The following is a 27608-nucleotide window of genomic DNA, read 5'->3' as shown; positions in this document are numbered from 1 at the left end:
GACCCGAGTTCGATCCCCAGTACCAAAAAAAAAAAAAGACAACATATGTATTTGTAAGAAATGTATTTAATTGTCATTATTAAGTAAAGACCTGTGTTTCTGTAAATAAGCTATAACATGTCAGAAAGGAAGCACAGCTCACGTTTTGTTGCTGAGGGTATCTCTCCATAGACGATAGGACTTGCCAGAAGTCAGAAAAACTGACTAGTGGCAGAGCCTGGCCTTAAAAGACAGCAAAAAACCTGACATTCAGTGAGTGTTTACCAAGTACCAACAATGTGTCTTTAAAGGACTATATTTTGATTTGAGGCAATGTTAATTAAAGTGATTTTTTGCTGGACATAGTGCCGCACACTTGTAATCCCACCACTTAGAAAGCTGAGACAGGAAGACCACCATGAATTCATGGCCAGCCTGGGCTACATAGCAAGCTCCTGTTTCAAAACAAAAACCAATGACTAATATTTTAAAAATAAATCATGCAGGGGCCAGGGATTTAGTTCAGTGGCACCACATCTGCCTCGAAAGTGCAGGGTCCTGAGTTTGATCCCCAGTACAAAAAAAAAGAAAGAAAGAAAAACAAAAAGTAAATCATGGAAAAATGCCAGTTTTACTAAAAAAATACTTAGTTTTTCTATAAATATAGTCTTGTTTTTTGAGACAGAGTCTCAATATGTAGTTCAGGCTGGCTTTGAACTCACTATATAGCCTAGGCTGGCCTTGAACTCACTGTGATCCTCCTGCCTCTTGAGTGCTGGGATTACAGGTCTGCACCACCACACCTGGCTATAAATACAGTCTTTTTTTCGAAAGAGATACATGATCATGTCATGTCAGTTCAGCTTGGCTGTGGGTCTCAAAATAAGATACCTTAGAGTAAGACTATTGGAAAACCAGAAGAGATGTGATTGAATCTTCTCTTTCATTGCTATTACCTGACATTTAAAAAAAACAAGAAGTGACTTTCCCAAAAACTAAAATCCAAGACTCCTGCCTCCTTCTTCCATCCTTGAAATCCAAGAAGCTTTCTGTCAGTTAAGAAAGTTTTATGTGACAATGAGAAAGTTTTTCTGTTTGTGTTTAGATGTCAGACTTTCTGTATGCAGTCAAGTTTTTAATTTCCACAGTGGGTTCTAAAGTCCTATTTCATGGGGTGTAAGAAGGCAAAGCCCTAAGAGTTCCTCTTGAGGCCCTCTCAGTTCGCTGAGTACCCTGGAGAATCTGCTACAAAAGCAGCTCGGAAGCTTCATCACATGTTCTCGTAGATTGTGACTACTCTATTCCAGAAAACTCCCTGTGTTAGATTTGTTAGGATTAATTCTTGCTGCTTGTGGGATTTTATTTATGCCCTGGAGAGTTCTCAAAGATGTAAGTAAAATTAACTCTTCACACTTGCAAGAATATATAATTCACTTAGCTCTCCTTTCAGCCTTTTTATCCTTCATAAAGAGAAAGATTGGAATAAATATCTTTTTCATAAAGAAAATTAAGCAAAACCTTTTGCCCTCTTCCCTTTATGTGTCATTTCCCCTACTCAATTCCCAGCATCAGCCTATCTCAGAAAAATCTTCATTTTTCTAATTTATGTTGAAGAAAAATCTATTCATGATAGTCCAGTGCTTATTATAAATCAGAATTTGGCCTGTAAGCTGTCATCTGCCAACACCTGACCTACCTTTATATTAATTTTTAAATGTTTATTTTTCTTGGAAGGTGAAACAAATGCTCAGATGTCCAGAATGACTGAAGAATTGTCAGGGAAGAGTGATGAACTAATTCGATACCAAGAAGAGATCTCCTCTCTGTTGTCTCAGATTGTAGATCTTCAGCACAGACTTAAGGAAGTAAGGTCATTCACTCATTCAGCTGACACTTGTTAGGCCCTGTGCCCTTTTAAATGCCTTAGTCTGATTGCTGCTCTAGTCTTATTTGCTAGAATGTCATGAGTAACTATTTTCAAGTCACTGTTTCTGTGAATGGAGTTAGATTTTCCTTGGAAAGTTGTGGTGTAAATTATTAACTCATGCTCATTGTCTTCTGAACATTTTGTGGATTTTGTGTTCTTCCCATTTTGTTGCCCTTAATTGGTTTTTGAAAGATAAGACCTTAGAACTGCACCCAAGAAAGAAAACTCTCAAGTTGGCTTTAAAAGGGGGAGAATAGCATTTTATATAGGAAGGAAGGCCTCACGTGTCTTCTTTCATATGTTGTTAGCATGTAATTGAGAAGGAAGAGCTAAGACTTCACCTGCAAGCTTCCAAAGATGCCCAGCGCCAGCTGACGATGGAGGTAAAAACTCTTCCTTTATTTTGTGTGGTTCAGGAGGGCAGGAATGAGGAGCTTCCATTGTCTTTGTGAGTAAGAATTAAAGGGGAATTACTAACTATAAAAACAGCAACAACAAAAGGTTAAGGGAAAATTATAAGATCTAAGAAGGAAATCACTTAAGAAAATCTTATTTCTAAAACCAGTAATGGCAGTGTCATTGATTTTGGGAAAATCTTGATTTTCATAAGATTCTTCAGGAGTACAGAACACTTATCAGTCTACCTTAACTAGCCCATTAGTTTTTAAAGTAGGATGATTTCTAACAGTGTTTGCAAGTATGTCAAGAAAAATAACAAAAATCTTAATTTCTGTCTATACACATATTTTTTATATTAGATATAATTTCCTGGTGATGTAGCATCCCTATCACCTGGGAGAGCAAGTTTTAAATGGAGATTCCCAGAACTCCCCCACCAAGAATTTCTAATTTATTGGATCTGGAGTGAAGCCTAAAGTGTACTTTTTTGGGGGAGTGGTTGATGAGATAGGATCTAGCTCTGTAGTTCAGGCTGTCCTTGAACTCACTGTGTAGCCCAGGCTGGCCTCAAACTTGTGGCAATACTCTTACCTTTGCCTTCCAAGTGCTCGGATTACAGGCATGTGCCACTATGCCTGACTTAGAATGTACATTTTTAATGAAATTCTCCAGCCCTGGTGATTCCAATAAGCAGGTACCCCCATACTACACTTGAAGAATTTTTTCAGTTGAAATTTATATATTCATTTATCAGACTTGTGCATCTAGCTGTAAAAGAAGGTTCTGAATCCCAAGGTTCATGAATCCCAAAAGGAAGAAAACTGCTTCCTTAGGATGGTTCAGTGCCCTGACATCAAATGTAGAGTCTATCATGTCATTTACAGACTTCAGAGTGATGTTAATGGAAAGATTAATACCATGCTAAACTTAACTTCACCATAGCTGTTACACTTCCTGTTTAAGTTTTGGGGTATGAAGCATTAAATATTGAATTGGCAGTTCTGACTGTCTTGGCTATGTTTCAGGTTTTAGGGAGTCCTGTTTGTGTATATTTCTGGCCAAGCCACCCCTAATCTTGGCAGTTTTAAATAATGTATTCTCTTTGCATAGTTTGTTTCAGAGTCTTCCTATTTAAATGGTGTTCACAAAGTCAGCTAGCCCCTGAATGAGACTAACACTTACTTCCAGAGGTTATGTGTTTCTTTTGTGAAAGTGATAAAGTCCACTACCACCCTTCCTTTCAGCTGCGTGAGTTACAAGACAGGAACATGGAGTGTCTGGGGATGTTACACGAATCCCAAGAAGAAATAAAGGAACTTCGTAGTAGATCTGGCCCTGCTGCTCATCTCTACTTCTCCCCGTCCTGTGGACCTTTTACTGGGGTGAGGAACGGAGGAAGATGCTGTGTGTTTAAAGAAGCTGTTAAGATAAGATTGTCCTGATAGTGATATCAATATGATGTGGTAAAGTATCTCAAGAAGACAGAATGTGATTTGTCCTTAATTTGTATGTCTGCACCCTCCTTTGTTCTTGTTTATTCTAACAGATGACCTTTTAGATGCCATGTAATAAGTGAGAGGAACCATCAGAAAGTTAGGTTTAAATCTGTGTACCATAGGGCTCCTTAACCAAGGTCTAACCCTAGGCCTCCAGTCTGCCACTTGTTGAAACAGTTCTCAAAAATATACCCTGTTTCAATAAATCTTGAGTTTCCTGATATGTTTAATTCCAGTTAGAGTGTAAGCCCTCTGAGAATAGGAATTATGTTTAATTCATTAATGATAGTATTTTTCTGAATGATAAGAAATTTCTTAGTTTATGTTAGAATTTGTAATGTTGGCTCAAAGAGTTATTTTTACAACCTATTTCTTAAACATTTATATGCACTCCTATAATGGGGGAGTACTGGGAATTGAACTCAGGACCTTGTGCTTGCCAGCCAGGCTTTGTGCCACTGAGCTACATCCCCAGTCTTCCTGTGAAATATTTTAAAGGACCAGAACTATAAATTTTAATATATTTTCTTAAGACTACAGGGGCAGCAGTTTTGTTTTCTAATTTTTACTTTGAAATAATTTTAAACTTAGAATAAATTTCTAAAAATAATACAAAGAACTCTCATACACCATTTATCTAGATGTCTCATTTTAGTGCGTGTTTATTAAAAACAAGGGGAGTCTGGAGGACACTCCAGCATGATCACAGTCCGGCTGTCGCCATCAGGAAGTGGGCTCGACATTCTCCCAGTAGTATCTGCAACACGTGTCATTCAGTTGTTTCCACCTGGGGTATTTTTCATGACCTTTATAGAATGTCCTCAATTTAGATTTCTCTGATTAAATTTAGTTAATGTGTTTCTGGCAGAAATAATTATATTCAGTGCCTCATATCAGTAAGCATATGATGTCAGTTTACCCCATCACTGGTGATGTTAATTAACTTTGAGAAGTTTTGTTTTGTTTTCATTTTTTTGTGGTACCGGGGATCAAACTCGACCTTGCGCTTGGCAGCGGCACCACTGAGCTCCATGCCCGGCAGTGTTAATTAACTTTGGTTTCCTGCTTAAGGTAGTCATCTGCTGATTTTTTCACTGTAAAATTAATAATAGTAGTTAACTAAATTGCTAATTCATTGAGCAGTGATGAAAATCTGCAGATACTACTTAACTAACTGATCAAAGTTAATGTTTTATAGAGAGATACTTTGAAACTAAATATCCCCTTCCTCATCAGACTTTTGTCCACTAATTTTAGCTCCCATTGATGGTTCTAATCTATCTGTTATTACTGTGACCATTGGGAATTCCAAGTTCCATCATTTTTCAACATTTATGAATGGTTCTCTTTTAAGACCTCTTCTGTCACATTTACTCATTGTTCATTTAGTTCTCTCAGTGTGACTCAGTGGTTCCTGTATTAGTCGGTGGATTGTAAGCCATTACTATTACTTGATAGTCAAATTGTCCCAGCTGTGGCCAGCAGGATCTCTTTCAAGCTCCTCTTGCACTCTCTGTCTCAGCCCTGGAATCAGCCCTTTGTCCTAGGAGCTCTGGTAACACCTTTTTTTTGGTACCAGGGATCAAACTCACGGCCTTGCGCTTGTGAGGCAGGCGCGGTGCCACTGAGCTAAATCCCCGGCCCTCTGGTAACACTAATTGAGGAATATGGTCTGAATCCCAGACCTGGGTGGTAGATGTGTGTACACATTGCCACTAGAGTACCATTTCTTCCCTCTCAGTGGATAGAACTGGGAAACTCATCTGTGTATTTCATCTGTGCAGCCACACTGTACATATGTCTGTCTTTCTACTCATATGTCTTAAAAATCATAAGCTGACACCAGTGCCCCAAATCCCATCATTCTCAGTTCAGCCCCATTGTGTGTGTCACGTGTACCAGCTGAATCCTCATCTCTGACTAGGGGAAGAAGAAACTTGCATAGTTTTAATTTGTTTTCCTAATATCATAAAAACTATACATGTTTGCTGTAGATAAGTTAGGAATTACAGAAAAGCAAGAAGAATCACAGAATCACAATTAGCACTTGGTTTATGGCCTTCCTGACCTTTTGTTTTTGTGCATCTGTACACAAAGTATTTTTTATTTATCAAATTGATTTTTCCATTGCATTCTTGTAAAAAATATTTCACGAAAAGATAGTTGGTTCTTGCTTTAAAGTAAATTTCTACAGTGTCTCTTTTTTAGTCCCTGAATTGTAGTCCATGACTATGTGTGTGTGTGTCTTTTACTATAACACCAAAATACAGGCTTGTAGAGACTCTCTTAATCAATTTAAAAGCAATAATCACTTTAGGAATCGCAAACTCTTTTTTTTTTTTTTTTTAGGAATCTTTGGCAGCTGAGATTGAGAGGACCATGCGTAAAAAGTTGGTTTTGGATGAGGAATCTTCTTTCTTTAAACAAAAGTAAGTACGGGTCACATTGTTGGTATCCACTGAAAGATCTGTAGGGCCAGGAATGCAGCTCAGTGGTGGGGCACTTCCTGCACACGTGCAAGGCCCTAGGTCTGAACAGCAGCATCATTAAAATAAAAAGAAGCCGCACTCCAAAGTGGTGTTAAGAAATTCAGAAGTAAATTTGCTTACTATTCAATTTTTCCCTTACACTGTCCTCACAGCAGAGTTCTCTTATTCTGAAGTTTACTTTCTGCAGAACTTCACACACATAACTCTTCTAAAACACTCTGCTAGTGAGTAGTGATGGTAATGAATGCTTCCTTTTTTGACAGAGCCCAACAGAAACGGGTATTTGATACTGTCAAGGTTGCCAGTGACACACAGGGCCGCTCTGTGCCTCTTCCAGCTCTGCTACCCATCCCAGGATCCAACCGTTCAAGTGTCATCATGACGACAAAACCTTTCGAGTCTGGTGTACAACAGACAGAGGACAGAACACTGCTGGGCCAGGGGAGTGACTCCAAGGAGGTTCCAGAGTAAGAAAAACATTATGACAGGAATTGTGCACTTCTTTGGCATTGATGTGGGAGTGTCACGTGCTCAAATTCAAGCATTTCTCTCTTCTGTCCCATGAAGTTCTGGAACTGTCAGTTTTCATTCAGGTTTTTTTTTTCTTCTTTTTTTTTTTTTGGTACTGGGGATTGATCTTGGGACCTTGTGCTTTCGAGGCAGGTGGCAGAACCACTGAGCTAAAAATCCCCAGCCCCTTCATTCAGTTTTAATACCCTGCATCATTATTTGTAGGGTACATCATTGATTCCATAAAAATTTATTGGAATGGAAAGACATTAAAGTATTCAAAACAGAGATTGCCTTTAATTTCAGAGTTCTTCACTACTATAGTGTTGCAAAATATGTGTAAAGCTTCATGTTCAAAGTACGAATTGTTTGAATCGATTTGCTCATTAGCATAAATGCATTGGTCACATTTTCTCCTATTCGATGTTCATAATCTCAAACACTTTGGTGATTTGGGGACTCATACTAAGTTTAAGTATATACTGCTAAGTATCGCTTCTCGGCCTTTTGGCTAAGATCAAGTGTATACTGCTAAGTGCAAAGTAGCTCTTAATTTCTTGTTTACATTTAGACTTTTTTTCTTCCTTTCATTCAGCTCATTGAATTCCATAAACTAGAAGTTAAACCACTTTACTGGAAAGTTAGTCAAAAGCCTTTGAAAGATAGTTGTAGGCATCTTGGGGAAGTCTCTTCCTGAAACACAAACCCATCTGTGAGGTGTCGATGCGTTTCCTGGTCTGTCCTGAGCAGTGTTCTGAGCCCCAGGGGCCTTAGGTGTCAGACAGGCCTCAGTGTTGCACAGCTGTGTTCAGAGAGCCCTGAAACAGGTCTAAGGGAAACGTGCTGGCCAGGAGCAACTGCAGCCCCTCCTTCAGAGTCAGTTGTAAAATACTCTCCTGCTTTCAAATGTTGGAATGTGAGAAAATGTGTACCAGAAGACTATGAAAACATAGTTTTATACAAATGCTGTTCTCTTTAAAATTTTCTGCAATGTTTGTGGGGAATTCAATGGCCCAAAGCAAATTTTTTCCGCATATTACTATGTTTTATTTATTTATTTATTTATTTATTTGGGTACCGGGGATCGAACTCAGGTCCTCATGCTTGAGCACCAGACAGCAAAACCACTGAGCTAAATCTCCGGCATATTATTATTTTTAAAATTGTTTTGCAACTGATGGTATATAATAGTTTATTGGGAAGCATTTTCTCTTTCTTCATAAAATGCATAAAATAGTGGTACCTCTTCCAGTCAATGATAGAGCAGTGAAATTGAGAATATTTACTTTTATGATTACCTAATCTACATATATTGATGGGCATATATGTAGTTTCATAAATTAAACGAAATAGGAAAGTTAGCAAACACAGCATAACAAATAGATTGTTTGCTTCTCTGAAGCCATTTGAAATGATCTATAGAAATTATTTATGGCTGTGATCCCAGCACCTGGGAGGCTGAGGCAGGAGGATCGCTATAAGCAGTACTGTGACTTAGTGAGACCCTGTCTCAGGAAAAACACCAGGTGCCTGGGATGTAACTCAGTGCATTGTCCCTGAGTTCTACCACCAGCACTGGGAAGAATGAAAGATACTTAGTGTGCCAGTGATTGGGTTTGTAATCGTTTCTGCATTCCAGGTAGCTAAGAAAATACTTCATTCGTAAGACTGTGGTCTCCTGGATGTTCACCACGAAGCAGGAGGGCTCTAGACTGTGCCCCTGACCCTTGGATCTAATCATGCATGTGATTCTCCCATAGCAGCTCTCAGCCCACGAGCCAGCCCGGACCCTCTGGAGATAGTGATTTGGATATAGCACTGCATCGTCTCAGCCTGCGTCGGCAGAACCACTTCAGTGAGAAGCAGTTCTTTGCTGAAGAGTGGGAACGGAAGATCCAGGTTCTGGCTGACCAGAAAGAAGGGGTTAGTGGCTGTGACACACCCCCGGAGAGCCTTGCCTCCCTGGGCACTGACCAGTCGGAGATCAGCAGTGCCAGTTGCCTTCGAGGATTTATGCCAGAGAAATTACAAATTGTCAAGCCCCTTGAAGGTAATAAGTCACTATGGACCCTTTCCAAGCCACACAATTTCCTGGACTTTCCCTTCCCCAGAATTGAGATTCATGTTGTAATAAGAGTACTGTGTGTAGAGACCCCCTTGTTATCTTTAAATCTCACTGTCTGGACAGCCGTGCATTGAAGTACTTGGAAAATTTGTGAATAAAGAAGTCTGCATTCTCTTAAGTCTGCAGCCATCAGTTCACTGATACTTTTAATATAAATGTAAAAGGGGAAGAGGAATCTTTCCTGTCCTTTGCTGAGGAATGTCATTGATAGCATTTTCCATGGTAAGATAAGTGGAATGTGATAAATGAGAATGGTGTAGAGCTAATATTTCATATCCACCTTCCTTTTTTTTTTCCACGGGAATTGAACTCAGGACCTCACACTTGCCAGGCAGGCATGGTGCCACTGAGCTAAATCCCCAGCCCTACACCTTCCTATTTAAAAGACATGCTTAACCCAGCTTCTTGGCCACTTTCCTCGTTGCTGAGACATAATACCTGACACCTACAACTTAAGGGAGAAGAGGTTTATCTTGGCTCACGGTTTCGGAAGTCTCAGCCCCTGCATGGTTGGCCAGCTCCAAGGCAGGAAGAGCCTGAGGGAGGATCTAGAGGAGGAAAGCTGGTCAGGTCCTGGCATTGGAAACAGAGCAAAAAGACAGGAGCCAAGGAGGGGACACTCTTCCAGGTCACAGCCCTGGTGTGAGCTAACCAGGCCCTGCCTCCTGACCACTCAACTACTGAACTCATAAACGGACAGATCCACTGATGAGTACAGTGTCACCACAGTTCCATCACATCCCAAAAGCTGCACCTCTGACCATATGAGGGTGTGGGGGATATTCTAGATCTAACCCACAGTCCTTTAGAAATATAATTGACTTAGAGGTGTGTCTGCCTGTATTTTTCTTTTTTCAGTTCAGTTTCTGTTCTAAGATAGAACTTAAACTTCTAGGTTTTATGGAATATTGACAGTCTTTGAATCTTTTGCTGACATTGTTGTAAGATATTTCTGCATTAAATGAAATTTGAGTAGGTAACCTAAAAGGATGCCACAAACTCAGAGGCTCTGTAACTTCATCCAGGTATTTGTCAGTTCCCATTTTTAGGATGAAATGACCATGGTGACATAATTCATTGTTATGTCTGGTGCGAATGCGTGGGATGGTCATTCACCCAAGTCCCTTAGACTAGAACCACAGGATGTGCCCTCCTCATTATCATCTCTGTTTCCTGTTCTCCCTGGAACCCAGAGGAAGGAGAATCTTGAGCAGGTGGGGATCAGCACAAACAAACTACTGAGAATCCAAATTATCTTCCAGCCTAGGACCCTGGCTTTTGACTTCCAAATTCATAGGCCTGGTCCCAGGCCAGGGAAACACATCCCCCTCTGCAGTGCACACTGTCACAGTCTCAGCATCCTGGTTCCTATGAAGAGTTCTTGGTTGTTTCTCCCCTTCCTTAGATGTCCTCTTTAAAGTTATTTTAGAAGAGAAAGATTATTCATATCTTCATCTTGTCAGTTTTCCACTGAGAACTTTTAATTTGCAAATTTTTAACAAAATACCTCTTTTTATTCCCTTTTGGCTTCCATATTCAGGATCACAAACTCTACACCACTGGCAGCAGCTTGCTCAACCAAATTTGGGGACCATTCTTGACACACGACCAGGTGTTATTACTAAAGGCTTTACCCAGTTGCCCGAGGATACTACCATCTATCACATCTCAGATTTAGAGGAGGATGAAGAGGAGGGAATCACTTTTCGGGTTCAGCAGCCTCTTCAAGGGGAGCAGGAACCTGAGGTGTCCAAACCAGCAGTCGGGATATTCCTGCCACACATCATTTCAGCAGATGGACCTGTTACAGGTGAGAAGATGGCTTGGCTGAACATGACCCAGTAACCAAAAGGAATTTGCGTTCACACTCCCTCAGCTACCTCTGCTCTAACCTCACTGGAGTGTGCTCGATGTCAGTATATTATTACTGTTAGATGGTGCCACAGTATCTCATATGTAATATTAATATTTATAGTTATTGTAATGAAAATCTACAGCATTAGTAACAACCCCAGTTCTCTCCACTTCATCCTAGCCAACCTACATAAGTAGATTCAGCAGAAAGAGACCGGTTTAGTCAGTGGTTCACAAACCTTTTGGTCTCAGGATCTTTATATTAAAAATCTTTGAGAATTCCAGATGGTGTATCTGTGTGGGTTTTATCTGTTGGTATTTACTACATTAGAAATCAAAACTAAGGAATTATTAAAATACTAACTCACTTAAAAATAAATACTTTAATAAAATTATAAGTAAGTGCTACACAAATACCATGTTCTAGGAAAGTAGCTATTTTTGAAAAATAGATAAAATAGCTTTGTTTTGTGATTTTGCAAACCTCTAACTCCTGGCTTAGAATATAACTGGATTATTAGATTCTCATTATCAGTTTCTACATTTAGTCTCTTGCAGTATTATGAGACAGGGTCTTGCTATCCATGTTGCCCAGGCTGGCCTCGAACGCATGACGATCCTCCTGCTTGAGCCTCCTGAGTGCTAGGGTTACAGGCATGCGCCACCACACCTGGCTCACTTCATTCTTTTTTTTTGGTACTGGGGATCAAACTCGGGACCTTCCACTTGCCAGCCAGGCACCGGCACTACTGAGCTAAATCCCAGGCCCTCACTTCATTCATTTTTAAGAACATGCCAAATACTCTATTCTGAATCGCTTTTCTGTTGTTTTTTCAAGTAAAAATGGTGTCCTGTCGGGACAAAGTTTCAGCTCAACTGCAAGTGCTCTTCTTCAGGGTAATCATCGTCTCTGAGTGCACACTTACTGTCATTGCACAGCACAGCGAGGAGATTCAGGCACCGAGATTCAAGACTTAATTGGGAGGAAAAACTCGATTGTATGATACCCGAAAACCTGAGAGGATTTTTTCTTTCTATAATATGGAGCTGCATGGACTGAGGCACTGATCCAATAATTTTGTTTTATTATATTATAGTCTTTATTTAAATATCACTGTAGAAAGAATTGAAAATAAAATAGGAAAAATAATCTTAACTGGGGATTGAACCCAGGGCCTTTGCAATGAGCTACATCCCCAGCCCTTTTATTTTGAGATGAGGTTTTGCTAAATGGCCCAGGCCGGGCTTCCAGAGTGCTGGGATGACGGTTGCACACCCTACGGGCTTTACTTTATAGTTATATGTATTTCTACCTATTTTCAAATGTTATAAAAATTTGACTGGTTTGAAGCAAAGAATAGAGACTATCTGGACATTCATGTGGTTCATACAATAGTGATTAAGATCCTGTGCAGTCCTCAGTATCACTGACCCACAAGTGATGTGTGAATGGTAGTTGGTACAATCTCAGCAAAGCTTGGCTGGGCTTGGTGGTACACGCCTGTAATCTCAGCACTTGGGAGGCTGAGGCAGGAGAATCACTGTGTGTAACTTACTCATAGTAGGTTTGAGGCCTATCTGGGCGTGGGGGGAATATATATATATGTATGTCTCAAAAACAAACAAAGACTAAATGGGTAATTTTTACTGCTTCACCAAAGACATTCTTAGGTAAACCTGACTTTTTTACATACTGTGAGTGTAAAACTGATAAATACACGTGTAACCTTGTGACATCCTTGATTCACGTAAGGAGCCAGTGCTTTAACCTACTATTGTTATTGTACTGAGAATGCAAATGTCAGCCCCATCAAAAGGAAAAGGGTCCATCCTAGCATTGCTGTTGAAAGTAATTCTGATCTGTAGACGCCCACAGTCAACAAGACCACACTTGAAAACCACAGCTGAGTACTTTAGACGACTAGATCTTATTTTTTTGATGTTTTTAATGTGTTTATTCAGAGTATGATTTTCTCTCATTTATAATTTTTTTTGCCTTTTATGTACAGTTTTTGAAGTTTTGAAGGATTCAGCTCCACACTAGCCAGTTAATACTACTATAATCTATGTATATTTCATTTCCATATTTAGGGACTTTTACTACAAAGGAAGTTGATAAATGCTATGTTAGTAATAAATAATGATGAGCTTATTACATTATTAACCTAGCCTTCCAATTTTCTGTTCGGCAAAAAAAAAACAACTCTAAAAATCTGTTTCAGTTGCAACCTCCAACCCAGGGAAGTGTCTGTCATGCACGAACTCCACGTTCACCTTCACCACCTGCAGGATATTACATCCCTCTGATGTCACTCAGGTCACCCCGAGGTAAGGAGGCCTGGGTAATCTGAGGCCTCACATGAATCTTTTTTAAGTTACCATCTATCTTAATACCCAGATTTTAATTAGTATTCTGTGATCATTTGTCTTTAGAGTATCATGTTGTATTTTCTCACTTGATCATTATAACTTTGAAACAGGCAGGACAAACTGACTATATACTTTGTAAAATGAAAAAACAGAGGCATAAAAGTTCAAGTTACTGGTCCAAGGGCAGACAGCCAGCAGACATCTTGGCCTAGGCTGTGCTCAGAGCTTGCCAGACTCCAGGATGTGAGGGACCGGGCTCTGCACACGACACCCTCGCTTCTGAGGCCAAGCTCGAGTTCTCGGGTCCCAGAAGCTTCCAATGGGAATCAGAAACCTGTGACACCTGTGGCTGAGCTCGTAAGGAAAGGACACAGGATGAGATTATCCAAAGGAGAAACGAAAGGACAATCTCTGGGGATTGTACATATGACACTTTCCTTGTCCTTGGGATTCATTACTCTCTTGACACTGATGTGTGTGCATGGAATATTGCCAGCCAGAGAAACTGACCCAAGCATCATTGTCCAGAGTTTTTATTGTGATTGAAGCTTCGGCCTCCTGGACAACTAACTCTGCATGACCCAAAGCCCCCACTCTAAATCACACTGTTGGTTCTTCTGGCATGGCCAGACCTCATCCTGTGGTTACTGGGTACGGCCAGGCCCACCCTGAGATCTAGTTCGACCATTCCCTACTCCGTCTAAAGCCACTTCTAGCATTTACGATTCAGATTGCCTCCCAGAGTAGAGGGCAGACTTTCTAGACAAGGCCAAATCACTTACTACAAGGGCTTCCTTTGTAATCCACATGGATGCTGTCTCTATCCTAACAATGCCCAAAAGAAGCTAAGGGAGCTTTCAGAAGTACATTGACCTTGGTAGGGATGTTTACTAGAACTAGAAAATAAAGATAATGCAAAGAGGGCCCAGGAGCTAGGGTGTAAAGGGTGGAAGAATGAACCCTAGTGTACACACTGTGTGAGAAGTCTTGGAATACCTGCTAAGGTAACTCATGTATTTGAATCTTAACTTTCTAGCCAGTGTAGAGGGAAATACAGTTATGATTCACAGTGCCTATAAAATAGCACATCAACTGTTTACCTCCAGTAAAGATCCCAGTAAAGTCTATAATAAACATACCTACAGTTCTTCTGTATTTTTCTTGTCACCAAGATAAGTTTTATAAAATTGGAAATGAAGTCTGCAGTTGGGAAAGGATGGGCAATTTTACAGTGAAGTAGGAAGAGGGAATTTAGAGACTGGGCACCAATCAGAATATCGACTGCACCAGATCAGAGCTTCTTAGTTCAGTTGATTTAACCAAAGAGGAAAATGTGCTTGAATGAATGTTGTTGTAGAAAGTTTATTTATTACTCTTAAACTTGTATTTTGTTCATAATCTTTAACAGTTATGATACAATATAGTGGTATTCTGTACTGAAGTAAACATTTATTAAATACTCGTAAACATTTGTTCAGAGTGGACAGCTGGCTAAAGAAAAACCCTGTCCATTCCATTGCCATTCCCTTCAGTACATGATTTCTTATTTTTCTTCTTAACATAGAATAAGAAGAAATACTGTAATTGCTGTCAAAGCTTTTAATTATGTTTAATTTTCTAGAAGCATATATTCCAGGACAAGTTTCCATGGATATTAGCATTGTTTGAAATTAGCATTTCTTGAGAAGAATGGAAATTTAATAGGCATTTCTTGTCCCTCAGTGACATAGAACTTAAAAATTAATTAGAAATAAACATTTTAGCATTTTGGGTCTTATTAAAAAGCTGAAGAGTTGCTACTCAGGGATTATTGTTTCTTGGTATATATTTCACTTTAGGGAATGGAGGTATTAATACAAATTAAATAGCAGCTTGTGATTACTTTCAGTCTTAAACTCTCTCCCTCTTTTTCTTCAGCTCTGGGCTCCCTTCACTGCCCTGTGGAAGCAGCGGGAGCCGGTCCTCGAGCACCGCTGTGAACTCCCCAGCCTTGTCCTACCGGCTCAGCATCGGTGAGTCCATCACCAGCTGGCGAGACTCTACCACAACCTTCAGCAGCACCGTGAGCTTGGCCAAACTCCTACAGGAGCGGGGCATCTCTGCTAAAGCGTACTGCAGCCCAGTTTCCCAGAAGCCCCTTCTCCAGCTGCTCCCCAGAACCCTGACCACACCTTCCACACCGCCAAATTCCCCATCTCTCTCACCGTGCGCCTCTCCTGTGGCCTTTGAGCCCCGAGTGCATCTCTCTGAAAGCTTTTTGGCTTCTCGACCAGCTGAGATGTTCCTCCAGGAGATGTATGGCTTGAGACCTTCCCGGAACCCTCCTGATGCGGGGCAGCTGAAGATGAACCTGGTGGACAGGCTGAAGAAGCTAGGCATAGCCAGAGTGGTCAAGGCCCCCGACACGCAGAAGGATGGGAAAAGCCAAGAGGCAGACATCGGTCTTCAGAAAGCGGACTCTGCTGTGTATGTAAATTCAGGGAGCAGCTTATTGGGTGGGCTGAGGAGAAATCAGAGTCTTCCAGTCACGATGGGGAGCCTTGGTGCCCTGGTTAGCACATCTGCCCCGAGAGTGGGCGTCCGCAGGAGGACTGAGGTTTAGTGTTAACCAACGTGTTGTACAGGGTGGCCCAGGAAGGGCAAGTGTTCACTGACTTGCGCAGTGTGGTCTGACTGGAGAGAATGTTGCAGGAGGTTGTGAATGTGAGGAGGGACATGGAGGGTTGGGAATGAAGCTGGGATGAGGTCCTCAAGGATGAAGTCTGGTAAATTGAAAGTGTAAATGAATGGTCTGGGAGTGTCCAGAGACAGGAAAACAAAAGGTTTACTATCCTCCTTCAGTTGAGCTTTCTTGTCTTGAAAATAAAAACTGAATAGAAAATAAATTCTAAAATACTGAAACTTCCAGAAATAGCTTCCCTTCTGGTGAGCTGAGCAGCAGGCTTGCCCAGGACAGGAAGAGGGCAGAGCAGCTGGGCTGCTGCTGGCAGAAGCTGCTCTCCAGGCAGGTGCGGCAGGCTGGGTCTGTCACAGTGGCAGGCGGCACTGACACCCGTGCCCCCTGCTGATGTCCGATTAAACTACGAGTCAGCTCGTGCGTGTGCACAGCGCTAGCAAGACAAGGGATTTTATGTATTTCAGCAGATCCAAGTACAGCTTCTCCTTTCTGTTTTCAGATCTTTGAGCCACTGGGGGCCCAAATACCATCTAAATTCCTTTGTATTTATGATTACCAGAAGTTCATTTTTAAAATTTGTATTTTTATACAGCATCAAAAAAAAAAACCATGAATAAGGGTTAGGAGAGATTTACTTTTAAAAGAAAATTATGAGTCATTTAGAACCAAGGAAGCTTGTTTTTATAATATTTCTTCTGGGTAATACAGCGGCCAAGGAATGCGAACATAATTGTCTTTCAGATTTCCTTAGAGGCTGCAATCAATGGTAATTAGATTACCATAGATTATGCATATTTATCTATTTAATTTGTTTTTTAAGGAAAGTTGGTTGCAACTTTTTCCAAAGTGCACTATGCATATTTTTAATGAAGATGACATGTATTTGCACAATAATTCTCAGGCACATTAAATTATTAGCAACTAAAGTAAAACCCAGGTGCTTGCTTTGAGAGTGTGTTGTTTTTATTTTTTCCTGATGTGTATTAAAACACATCTGCCTCGTTCTTGGTATCTGTGGAATTAAAGAATGAACTTTTTTTTATCACTTCTCGGCCTTTTGGCTAAGATCAAGTGAAGAATGAACTTTTTTTTTTTTTTGGTACCGGGGATGGAAGAATGAACTTTTTAATGGGGGAGTTAATGCTTCTTTTTCTCTGAGGCTCTTTTTTACTAACTGAAGAGGCAAGGCTGTCAGGTCAGGGGCCAGCAGTCAGCAGGGTGGCGCAAAGCTGTCCTGGGAGGAAGCAGCCTGGGTCTGGGTTGCCGGTCAGGGTCTGCTCCTGGCAGGTGATGTGGCCCTGCGGAGGCCTAGGGAGGAAAGCCTGTGCCAGGGAGATGAGCGAGGTGACTTGTTCTTTTGTTGATAAAAATAGATGTATCACTTGGTCTTTTTGGTGCTTAATTTGCAAATGTTTTACCCCTTTAACCTGACTTAGCTGAAAGGCAGTTTTCTGAAGAATTCTTCATGCCCACTCTGTTCCTTGCTCACCTGATCCTGGGGTTGAGTGGGGTCCCCTCTCTCCTGTGCTGCTCTCCCTACGTGAAGAGCTTGTGCTCTGAAGTGTAGAAAAGCCAACACGTAGGCAGTGGTACGAATGTGTGAGTTTTCCTACCCTTTAGAATCTTTTAATAACTCTTCTAAATAGGTTTCTTAAAAATAGGTGATGGGGAGGTATGTCCTTCCTTCCTCCTTCAGCCAGTCTTGAATCTGCACACACATTTAGAAGCTATCCCAGGTCAGTGTCTGTCCCTGAGTGGGTCAGACACTAAAACCGGAGAGTTCCTGGTGTTTAAAACTTCTAAATCTCCCAATTGACTTCTTAAAAAATAGCATTTGAATTTCTGCTATATGCAGTAACTCTGGGTGCTCCCTTTAGTCAGCTCTTAGAGCTACTCATTTTTCCTCTAAGAAAGACGTGTTCCTATTGCCTGAACATTCACACCTTCCAAGAACATCAGAAGCAGGAAAAGGTGGGGCCAGGGAGAGGTGCAGTGTTAAGTTACCATTGTGCAAATTACATTGCGCAAATCACTAGAACTAAGCTGGACTTTGTAGTGTTCCACGCTAAGTGAGATTGGCATACTCTTATGATCAGTGGAGGCAGAGTGGGTGTTTTAGCAGCCAGTAAGCACACCTGACTGAACAAGACAGACTTAGGCTTTGAAGTTAGATGGATACGGATGTTCTGTCAGAACCGGGAATGCTAGACGGGTGCATGCTGTTCTGTAGAAATGAATCCTGTCTTGAAACTGGGTTTTGCTCCTTCTGCAGTCTATCCAAAATCATTTTGGTACAGCCTGAAAATCTGTTATATCAGAATTGTCTGCAAAGTGAGGTAAGAACTGGAACCCTGCAGCAGGCTCCTTGGCCTACCTGTGTCAGGTTTTAGTTCTTCCGTAGAATCAGTTGGTATGCACTTTCTTGCCAGTATGGGAAATCCCTATCTTTTTTTTTTTTTTAATTCCTTCTTTGGCAATTTTAAATGATTATACCTCAGGTATTTCTGAATATCCTATTATCTAATAAGAGAGGTAACCTTTGTGAGCTCAAAATTTAAAGGTCTCCTGAATTATGAAGACCCCAAATCTATATAAATAGCCTTAGCCATAGATCTTTGGGGAGAAGTTAATGATTATTGTTAAAGTCATTTATTTTTTTAAGTTTTAGGGATTGCCCTTGATTTGTCATAAACGGTCAGGCTTTGGCAAGGGAGGAAATAAGTTAGAGGCAGCTTACAACGAGAGCATAAATGTCTATAAAATATAATGTCTATAAAAGACATAGTCTGTACAGTATTCAAATCTTGTTATTTTTTCTGATTATTCTAGAACATGATTAGTACTGGGTGGGCCTCACATCCTCTTCTGACTTCTGGAACCAGGGCCCTCAGTGTTCTCTGCCTGTGGCTGTGTGGGGTGGTGCTCCACGCTCCATGCCCTAGGCTCAGCCATGCAGCCCCGGGATCTGGGAGATGCCAGTGTGTAAAGGATGGGAACTGAATGTCAAACAGCTTTTGGGCCCCTCCCTTTGCTGTGTCAGCTGTAAATCAAGTAATAAACATGAATAACTTCTTCAAGTTTCCTTTGTCTCACTGTGTTTTTGTCCCAACTTCTCTACACAGATAACACTCTGGTCTTTCCTTTATGTCATTGTTTTTGGCTAGAAAACCTGTACTTGTCAAACCAAAACCAAAACCAAAACAAACTACTGATAATAAGTAGTAAACAGAGCTTACTGTGTTTCATAAGTATTTTTTTAAAAAGAGAATAGACAGTGTCAATATACATCAAAATATTTCCTCAGCAAAATAAGAGCAGCCAAAAATAAAATCTGAACTCATCAATATTCAGATAATAAGGAAGAGTCAGTGTGAGATTTTCCTATAATTCACAATTTAATGTTAACAATCTTAGCTATTTAGAAATTGTTTTTTAAAAAGTAAATGTAGGGCTGGGGATTTAGCTCAGTGGTTTCACCGCCTGCTGCACAAATGCAAGGACCTGAGTTCAATCCCTGGTACCAAAAAAAAAAAAAGTAAACATAGTTGGACTCCAATAGAAAAGGTTCAACAATACCCCCATTTCATCCATAATATGGTTTTTGTGTTTTTTAAAGATTCATTTAGTATCTACATAGAATTATGAACATTTTGTGAGGAATAAATAAAGTAGACACTCTACATTCTGGATATAAAATTTAGTAATACTGCCTGCATTTTAAATTGCGTTTTCTTTCACCAATGAATTAAGTCCCCAAACCCGGCAAGGCTAAGGATCTGGGGCTGCAGCTGGTTAGCTGGCGGTGTTGCCTGGGATACCATAAGAAAAGTGTGAGTAAAGCATGCAGAGGTGATAGACGTTAGTGAAAAAGTGCATGGACCCAGATAGGTAAAAATCCAAGAATTTCACAAAATTTCATTTTGTCTTCTCAGAAAAATACGTCCTTAAACTGCACGGTTTCCACATCACATTCAAACAGTAATATGGGCTAGGAGTTTTTACTCAGTTTCATGTAGTCCACTGCTGCACACATGGCTGTATTTGTCTTCTCCCACAGCCTGCAGATCTGTCCAGGGCTGTAACAACTCGAGGCCATGTCCCATCTAAGTTTAGTCAGGACTGGTATTACAGAATGCTCTTCCTGTTGATGCAGATGCTACTCCAATGCATGGGTGCCTGTGTAATTGCAAATTAAGAACGGAGCCAGGCGTGGTGGTGCACACCTGTAATCCCAGCACTCAGGAGGCTAAGGTACGATTGCCACAAGTTCAAGGCCAGGCTGAACTACATAGCGAGACCCTGTCTTAAATTAACAGGGATGCTCAGCACCCAGAAATCTCACATCCGTGACTGCCCTCACATGCACCCAGCTCAGCACACAGCTCAGACCTCGTGGCATCTGCACACAGCCCTCTCATTTTGAATGTCAGGGGTGAGGTGTGGAGAAGCGTTCCCGAGGCCTGAGAGCATGTTCAGCGGTGTGGGTCTGCTGGCCAGAGCCGAGCTCTAGGACAAGTGCCCGTGTCTGTGTGGCTCCTGCCAGGGAGTGAGCAGAGCACCCTGAAACCAGATCCCAGCATCCACCAGTGGTCAAAGGGATCGAGCAGGATGAAGACAGTCTCCATCTCTTCAGGAGAATGGTCTTCTCCACAGTGGGACTGGGCAGCACGGTGAATCGGGCTGCGTGTCCAGCTGCTCCTGGCCAACCATGGGCAGCGCCTCAGGAGGCTGCAGCCCCACGCAGTATGATGTCCCTCCCCAGGTGCAGGCTGATTTTGATAGTGTGGCTGTCTGGAAGGAGTCACAGCTCCTCATTTTCTCAGTCTGTGCTGTGTTACACCTTGGGTACTCTGGTCTTCTCCACCTGTGTGCAGATGCTGAGGCATGGTACTTCATGGGAAGAGTCAGCGTGCCAGGGTTACCCTAAATTTAGTGAGAGAAAAGAACAGCTCACCCTGCCCCCTCAAAAGCCTTCATTTCTGTCCTCTTTGCTTCTTTGAAGCTGACAAAGCTGTAGTCATGTCCAAGAGGAGGAAAGAAGGAAAAATTCCAAAGTAATGGAAATCAGTGGCCAAGGCATGTGGCTGGGGTTTTTCATCAGCACCTACTCCTTTCTTTGTTTTCAACTCTTCACTCAACACCCAAATCCTACTTTTTGCAAATCATAAGAAAACAGAAAAAAAAAAATTTTTTTTTAGGGTCTCGCTATGTAGCTTCCTTAGGCTGGCCTTGAATTTGCTATGCAACTCAGGAAGGTCTCAAAGTCACGACTGTCCTCTTGCCTCAGCCTCCTGAGTGCTGGGGTTACAGGTGTGTGTCACCAAGCCCAGCGTAAAAACACTTCTGTTTTTGGTTTGTTTTTGTTGTTTTTTGAGACAGGGTCTTGCTATGAAGTTCAGGCCAGTATTGAACTCACTACATACCCCAGGCTGGCCTTGAACCTGCAGTGATGGGCTTACAGGCATGCGCCACCACGCCTGGCAAGAACACTCTTGTGATGAACTAATGCAAATGTCCAGTCCCAAGATGGAGATGAATTTGGCTAGATGACTGGTCAAATCTACCAGCTCTTTTCTCTGTAATTTCTTTCTTCTTTCTAAGCTTTGAAAGTCTCTCTCCACCTGTCTGTGGTACTTGGTGTCGTGGTAGCCACAATGCAACCAGGAAGCTTTCCTCCGTCCAGCTGAGGTCAGCATCATAAGGACATCTGCCCAACTCTGATTACATTGCCTCCAGACTTTGTACTTCATGAAGTTAATAAACCTCTGACTTAAGCCACTAGTGATCAAGTTTCAGCTCTAAGAACTTTAACCCATGGCACATGTTTTCAGAAATACAAGGGACCCTTGAGTTACCACCTGCCTCACATACAAACAACTTGGGTTATGACCAGAATTTCAATTTTAACTTATGACCAAAGTCTTGAGTTATGACCTGAATGCCAGTCTTTCCTGTGTGGGTTTATTGAGAAATCTTGGATCAGTGTCTAAGTACACTGAGATGTGCGTGGATCAAAGTGTGGCCTAAAATTATACAGGAGAGAGACTTTGAAGACCATGTAGAGGAGCCTGAGCCTTCAACTGACCCTGTGGTTGATGACACTGTCATATAGCAGAGTCCATGGCTTGCAGGTAGACAGTGGTGATGTTGAGGAACTGGTGGAGGAGCACTCAGAGGAATTGTCCACCGAGGAACTTCAGCAGCTTCTGGCTGAGGAGCAGAGAATGGCAGCTGAGGAGCTTTCTGAAGAAGAGGGGGAGCATCAACAATCAGTGCAGCAAAGCTCTTCTTCTGCAATAAAGGAAATCCAGAAAAAATGGACAGAGCTACAAACATTTGTAGAGAAGACCCATCCAGACAGAGAAAAAGCCAATCGTTGCATTCACTTGGTTAATGACAATGTCATGTCATACTGCAGAACAGTGTTAAAGAAAAGATAGAAACAGACCTTAGACCAGTTTTTAAATCTGAAAAGGTTGAGACATAGTGAGGTAGAAGCAGGTCTTAGTGGGCTACAGACTCCCCCAAGGAGAGAAAGGACACAGAGAGCCAGATTCCTAATGTTCGTATGGAAGGGGCTCTCCCTCCAAACAGTAACCAGCTCCCATTACACCCTTCCTGCAGGCCAAAGACATCAGTTTGAGTGCTGAGTACAGTATGAAATTGTTGTTTCTGATAAACCAGGCATACTGTATAACTTTTTGTGAATACACTAGGAAGATTATTGGTGTTTCAGATAAATTATGCACATTATACAACCCTTTTCAGCGTGAAAGGGTTAGTTAAGGGGTGCTTTGGGAGGTTCGGAACACATGGGTATTTCCATTATTTCTTATGGGAAAAACACTTGAGTTACAACTAAACGAATTGAGTTTGTAAGTCAAGGGTCCACTGTATAAACACGTGTTCCCGGGCACAGCTTGTTCTAGGTGCTCTTCTGACACAACACCCTCCCCTGTGTGATCTCACTGCCTTCATTTCCAATATTTTCTGCCCTGAACACAACTACATCTATGTCTAGCCCAGACTCTTCTTTTGAACTTTAGGAGACATCACTACCTGGGTCTCTCCCTGGCACCTCAACTTGTCCAAAACTGAGCTCATGATCTTCCCTTGAGCTTGTCTATGCCCCCAGACTTTCCTGTCTTAGTAAATGGCACCACCACTGACTGAGCCACTGAGCTAGAGACCCAGTGATGCCAGTTGCCTTCACCCTGACACCCCACTGGTCCTGCTGTGTCTTCTCCTGTCCACCCTGGTGCTGCTCTGCAGCTGGGGCCACTGTGAGAGCTAATCTGAGCTCTGCCACAGGCGCCAACCGGCTCCCCTGCACCTTGGCAGGGGCCCTCCAACTGTTCTCTGCCCTCCATCAGAAAGATCCCTGATATACAGATCCTGTCAGCTACCTATCTTTAGATAGGTATTAGATAGGTATTGCTTGACTCCATAGAGGTGCAGCCCTCACTGCAAGCAAGTGAGACTCAACAGGATTCACTGTGCTTTCCTTGGATGAACTCATTGTCTGTTTCCCATCGTCTCAGGCTCTGCTGAGCACAGGAGCTGAGCACCCTCCCTTGCACCTCCCCACAGCTCCTGGTAAGCAGGTTTGTAAAATGGGTTGTGATCCCTGAATCATGAAATTAATCAGTGGATTAGAATTAGCTTTCATTTAGAAAAACAAATACAATATTAACAACAGGGGTATTATACCATGAAACTTAATTAAAAACATATCTTAATCAGTTGCAGTAATAACAAGCAAGCAAGCAACTTTCCTATGGTGAGAAAAAGCAGTTTTATTCAGAAAAAGAAGTTTTGAAACTGTTAGTAACTGCAAAAGCTCCCTACCCTGGGAGACATGTACTTTACTGATTACAAAGCTTTAGATTCAGGAAGTGCCTGCTTCCGAGTTCCTTCACAGCTTCTGCCTGGCAACTGTGGCCATGCGCCAGTTCAACCTAGTAGTGCCGCCTAATTCTATTTGCTCTGAAAATAGATCTGAAACTAATTTTGTCTCACTGCTGCTGATGAAAGTGGAAACCCACTGTGAATCAGTCCCCTGCTGTTGAGGATGCTCACTTGATCTGTGTCTTAGAGAACTTAACTCGCTGTTTCTCCAACTTTCTCTTTTTAAGAATGGAGTCCCTGAGTTTGGCCTTGTGGTCAGAGGTGGGTGGCTGCACCCTGCTCCATCCGGGCCCCGGCCACTTGCATCTAGGAGACCATGAGGACATCCCCCCCACCGCAGGTCCACCAGCCCCCAGCTTGTAACAACAGGCCCCCCACTCCTGCTCCTGCCTCTTGGCTGTGCAGCTACCTAGTTCCACACTACAGAGGCACAGGGAGACATAAAGGCCATGGTCCTGAGCTGCAGAAGTGAATAACAGAGAGAGGGCCTCTCTCAGGCTCCTTGATGAAAACTGAAGCCCACTGGAAAAGTGAAGAGATTCTCTGCAATAAAGGCACACCAGACCACCATACTTGGTAAGTTGGAGGGATTATCACCTCCCATTTGAACCTGGACTGTTTTCGGGGGAGGGCAGCTGGAACCTGTAGTGGAAACTTGCAGAGTTCAGCCCTGCAGGAGGACAGGGAGCTCAGTTTGGGACTTGCAGCCAGAGGTCTGTCTGGGACTCTCAGGTCTGTGGCTGGCTTACTGAGACTCATTGACTTATAACTGACAGTACCAAAAACAAAAATGAGAAGACATTTAAGCAAGTCACGAACTCAGACCTCTACCCCACAAAGGGCAATTTCTAGGGAAAATAAGGTGGAAAAGTCTGATAATCAACCACCTGGACACCCTGAACTGATAACACAGGAAGTAACAAAACAGATGAATGAGGCTCTAGAAAAATTCAAAGCAGAAATAATCTCCCAGATAACTACAGAGATGGTGAGCAGAGTGAAACACATAATTAGAGGCTCTAGAACAGAAACAGATAAAAAAATAGATGAGCTTAGAAACATGCTGGAAGCCATGAATGTCCAGCATAAGAAAGAAATAGAAACCATGATCACCCAACAAAAGAAAGAAATGGAATCCATGAAACAGATTCAAACAGATATTCAGGAGATTAAAAACTCCATTGAAAGCATGCATACCAGATTAAGGGAATCTGAAGATAGAATATCAGATATAGAAGACAGGATTGTGGTTAGTGACCGTGAAAACAGAGATTTCTTAAAAATAGTAAGGGACCACAAGAAATCAATCCAGCAGCTGCTGGATGATGCAAGGAGGAATAACATAAGACTGACTGATAGGAGTCCACCAAAAATCAGGAGAAAACACAATTGACATAAAAAAAAAAACTGTTCAGAGAAGTAATAGTAGAAAACTTCCCAGACAGAGGTGGAGAATTGGACATACAGATAAGTGAGGCATATAGAACTCCAACTAGCCATGATCAAAAATAAATCTACAGCTAGACACATAATATAATCAAGATCCCAGAAACCCAACAGAAGAACAAACTTCTACAGGCAGTTAGAGAAAAGAAACAAATCACCTACAAAGGAAAGCCCATCAGAATCACAGCAGATTTTTCAACACAAACCCTTAAGTCAAGGAGAGCCTGGAGTAAAGTATTTTAAGCCCTAAGAGAAATTAACTTCCAACCTAAACTGTTGTATCCTGCAAAATTATCTTTCAAAATCAGTGGGGAAATTAGATACTTTCACAACAAAGAACACCTGAGAAATTTCATGAACACCAAACCAGCACTTCAAACAATCCTAAGCAATATCCTAGAAAAAGACAATGAAGGTCACAACTCCATGAGGCCCAACAGAGGGAAGCCACCAGGCAAGGCAAGAAACTAAAGGGAAAAGGGGAAAAATAAAAAATAAATGAGCCAACAACAGTAAAACATCATGACAAGGATGAGTCAATATCTATCAATTATAACTCTCAATGTTAATGGTCTCAATTCACCAATCAAAAGAAATAGACTGACAGAATGGATTAAGAAGCAAAATCCAGCAATATGCTGTAAACAAGAAACACACCTAACTCAAAAAGAAACTCATAGACTGAAAGTAAAAGGATAGAAAACAGTTCTCCATGCCACAGGAACCCAGAAAAAAGCAGGGGTAGCAATTTTTATTTGCAGACAAAGTAGATTTCAAACCAAAACTAATGAAGAGAGACAAAGATGGTTACTGCATCCTTGTGAGGGGAACAGTCCAAGAGGAAGAGATGACAATTATAAATATATATGCTATGAATGCCCCCAACTATACAAAACAAATATTAATGGACATGAAAAACCAAATAAGCAAATACAATTGTAGTGGGGGATCTCAATACCCCATTATCACAATTAGACAGATCATCTAGACAAAAATTTAGCAATGAAATTCTAGAACTGAACCAAGCTATCGAACAAATGGACTTAATAGATGTTTACAGTGTTCCACCCCACAAAATCAGAATATACATTCTTTTCAGCTGCACATGGGCCATTCTCCAAAATAGTCCACATGGTAGCTCACAGAACATGTCTAAGTAAATGTAAAAGAATTAAAGTTACCCCTGTATATTATCAGACCATAGTGCAATAAAATTGGACATCAATGACATAAGAAGATGCAAAACTCCCACAAACACGTGGAAATTAAATAACACCCTCCTGAACAACCAATGGGTCACAGAGAAAATTAAAGAAGAAATAGTTTCTACAAGTAAATGATAATGCCAGTACAACATACAGGAATCTATGAGACCCAATGAAAGCAGTTCTACATGGGAAATTCATAGCAGTGAATGCCCATATTAGGAAAACAGAGAAAACTCAAATAAATAACCTAATGCAGAACCTCAAGCTCCTAGAAAAAGAAGAGCATAACAACCCAAAGCTCATGCAAGAAAGGAAATTTTATGAAGATCAGAACAGAAATCAACGCAATGGAGAATAAGAGAATGATACAAAAAATTAATGAATCAGAGTTGACTTTTCAAAAGAATAAATAAAATCAATAAACCTTTAGCCAAACTTATCCAAAAAAGGAAAGAAAAGGCTCAAATCCATGCAATTAAGAACGAGAAAGGTAGGCTGGGGATTTAGCTCAGTGGTTTTGCTGCCTGCTGTGCAAGTGCAAGGACCCGAGTTCAATCCCCAGTACCAAAAAAAAAAAAAAAAAAAAAAAAAATGAATGAAAAAGGTGAAGTCACAACAGATCCAGCAGAAATCCAGAGGATCATCAATACCTATTTTTGAGAACCTGTACTCTAATAAAATGGAAAACACAGAAGAAATGGACAGATTCCTAGATACACTGAAAACTATAGCACTCTGAAAAAGGACATTGAGGATGATATAAGAAAATGGAAAGACATCCATTGTTCCTGTAGGAAGAACCAATATAGTGAAAATGGCCATACTTCCAAAACTGCTACACAGATTCAATGCAATGCCAATTGAAATTCCAATAGTATATTTCACAGATCTAGAGAAAACAATCCAAAAATTCATTTGGAGCCAGAAGAGACCTAGAATAGCAAAAGAAATTTTAGGCAACAGAGATACGACTGGGGGTATCACAACCCCCAACTTGAAACTATACTACAAAGCTACTGTGATAAAATCAACATGGTACTGGCAAAGAAACAGACCTGAGGATCAGTGGAATAGATTAGAAGATGCAGAAACAACTCCAGACATGCTCAGGCACCTCATCTTTGACAAAGGAGCCAACTACCATCATTGGAGGAAAGATAGCCTATTTAATAAATGATATTGGAAAAACTGGATTTCAACCTGCCAAAGATTAAAACTAG

The 27608-nt window shown here is 41.3% G+C and overlaps 1 protein-coding gene across 6 annotated transcripts in view; it reads left to right on the top strand.

Annotated features, from left to right (window-relative positions):
* Nucleotides 1-18903, top strand: part of Trak2 (trafficking kinesin protein 2) — a 60123-nt gene extending 41220 nt beyond the window's left edge. For 5 of the 6 annotated variants that reach the window (XM_004872287.4, XM_004872291.4, XM_013068336.3 and 2 more), the window contains 9 exons: nucleotides 1714-1844; nucleotides 2215-2289; nucleotides 3550-3687; nucleotides 6151-6230; nucleotides 6554-6757; nucleotides 8561-8850; nucleotides 10466-10735; nucleotides 13002-13107; nucleotides 15067-18903. In XM_004872287.4, coding sequence (XP_004872344.1) covers nucleotides 1714-1844; nucleotides 2215-2289; nucleotides 3550-3687; nucleotides 6151-6230; nucleotides 6554-6757; nucleotides 8561-8850; nucleotides 10466-10735; nucleotides 13002-13107; nucleotides 15067-15751 — 1979 coding nt within the window. In that variant the 3' untranslated portion in view covers nucleotides 15752-18903. The remainder of the gene's footprint in view (nucleotides 1-1713; nucleotides 1845-2214; nucleotides 2290-3549; nucleotides 3688-6150; nucleotides 6231-6553; nucleotides 6758-8560; nucleotides 8851-10465; nucleotides 10736-13001; nucleotides 13108-15066) is intronic. The other variant, XM_004872288.4, reaches the window with a different exon arrangement.
* The last annotated feature ends 8705 nt before the right edge of the window (nucleotides 18904-27608 follow it).

This window comes from Heterocephalus glaber, unplaced genomic scaffold (assembly GCF_053883595.1).
Source record: "Heterocephalus glaber isolate CG9 unplaced genomic scaffold, H.glaber_assembly_v1.0 deba00001743, whole genome shotgun sequence".
NCBI classification, from domain to species: domain Eukaryota; kingdom Metazoa; phylum Chordata; class Mammalia; order Rodentia; family Bathyergidae; genus Heterocephalus; species Heterocephalus glaber.
This window is presented reverse-complemented; position numbering and strand designations above follow the sequence as displayed.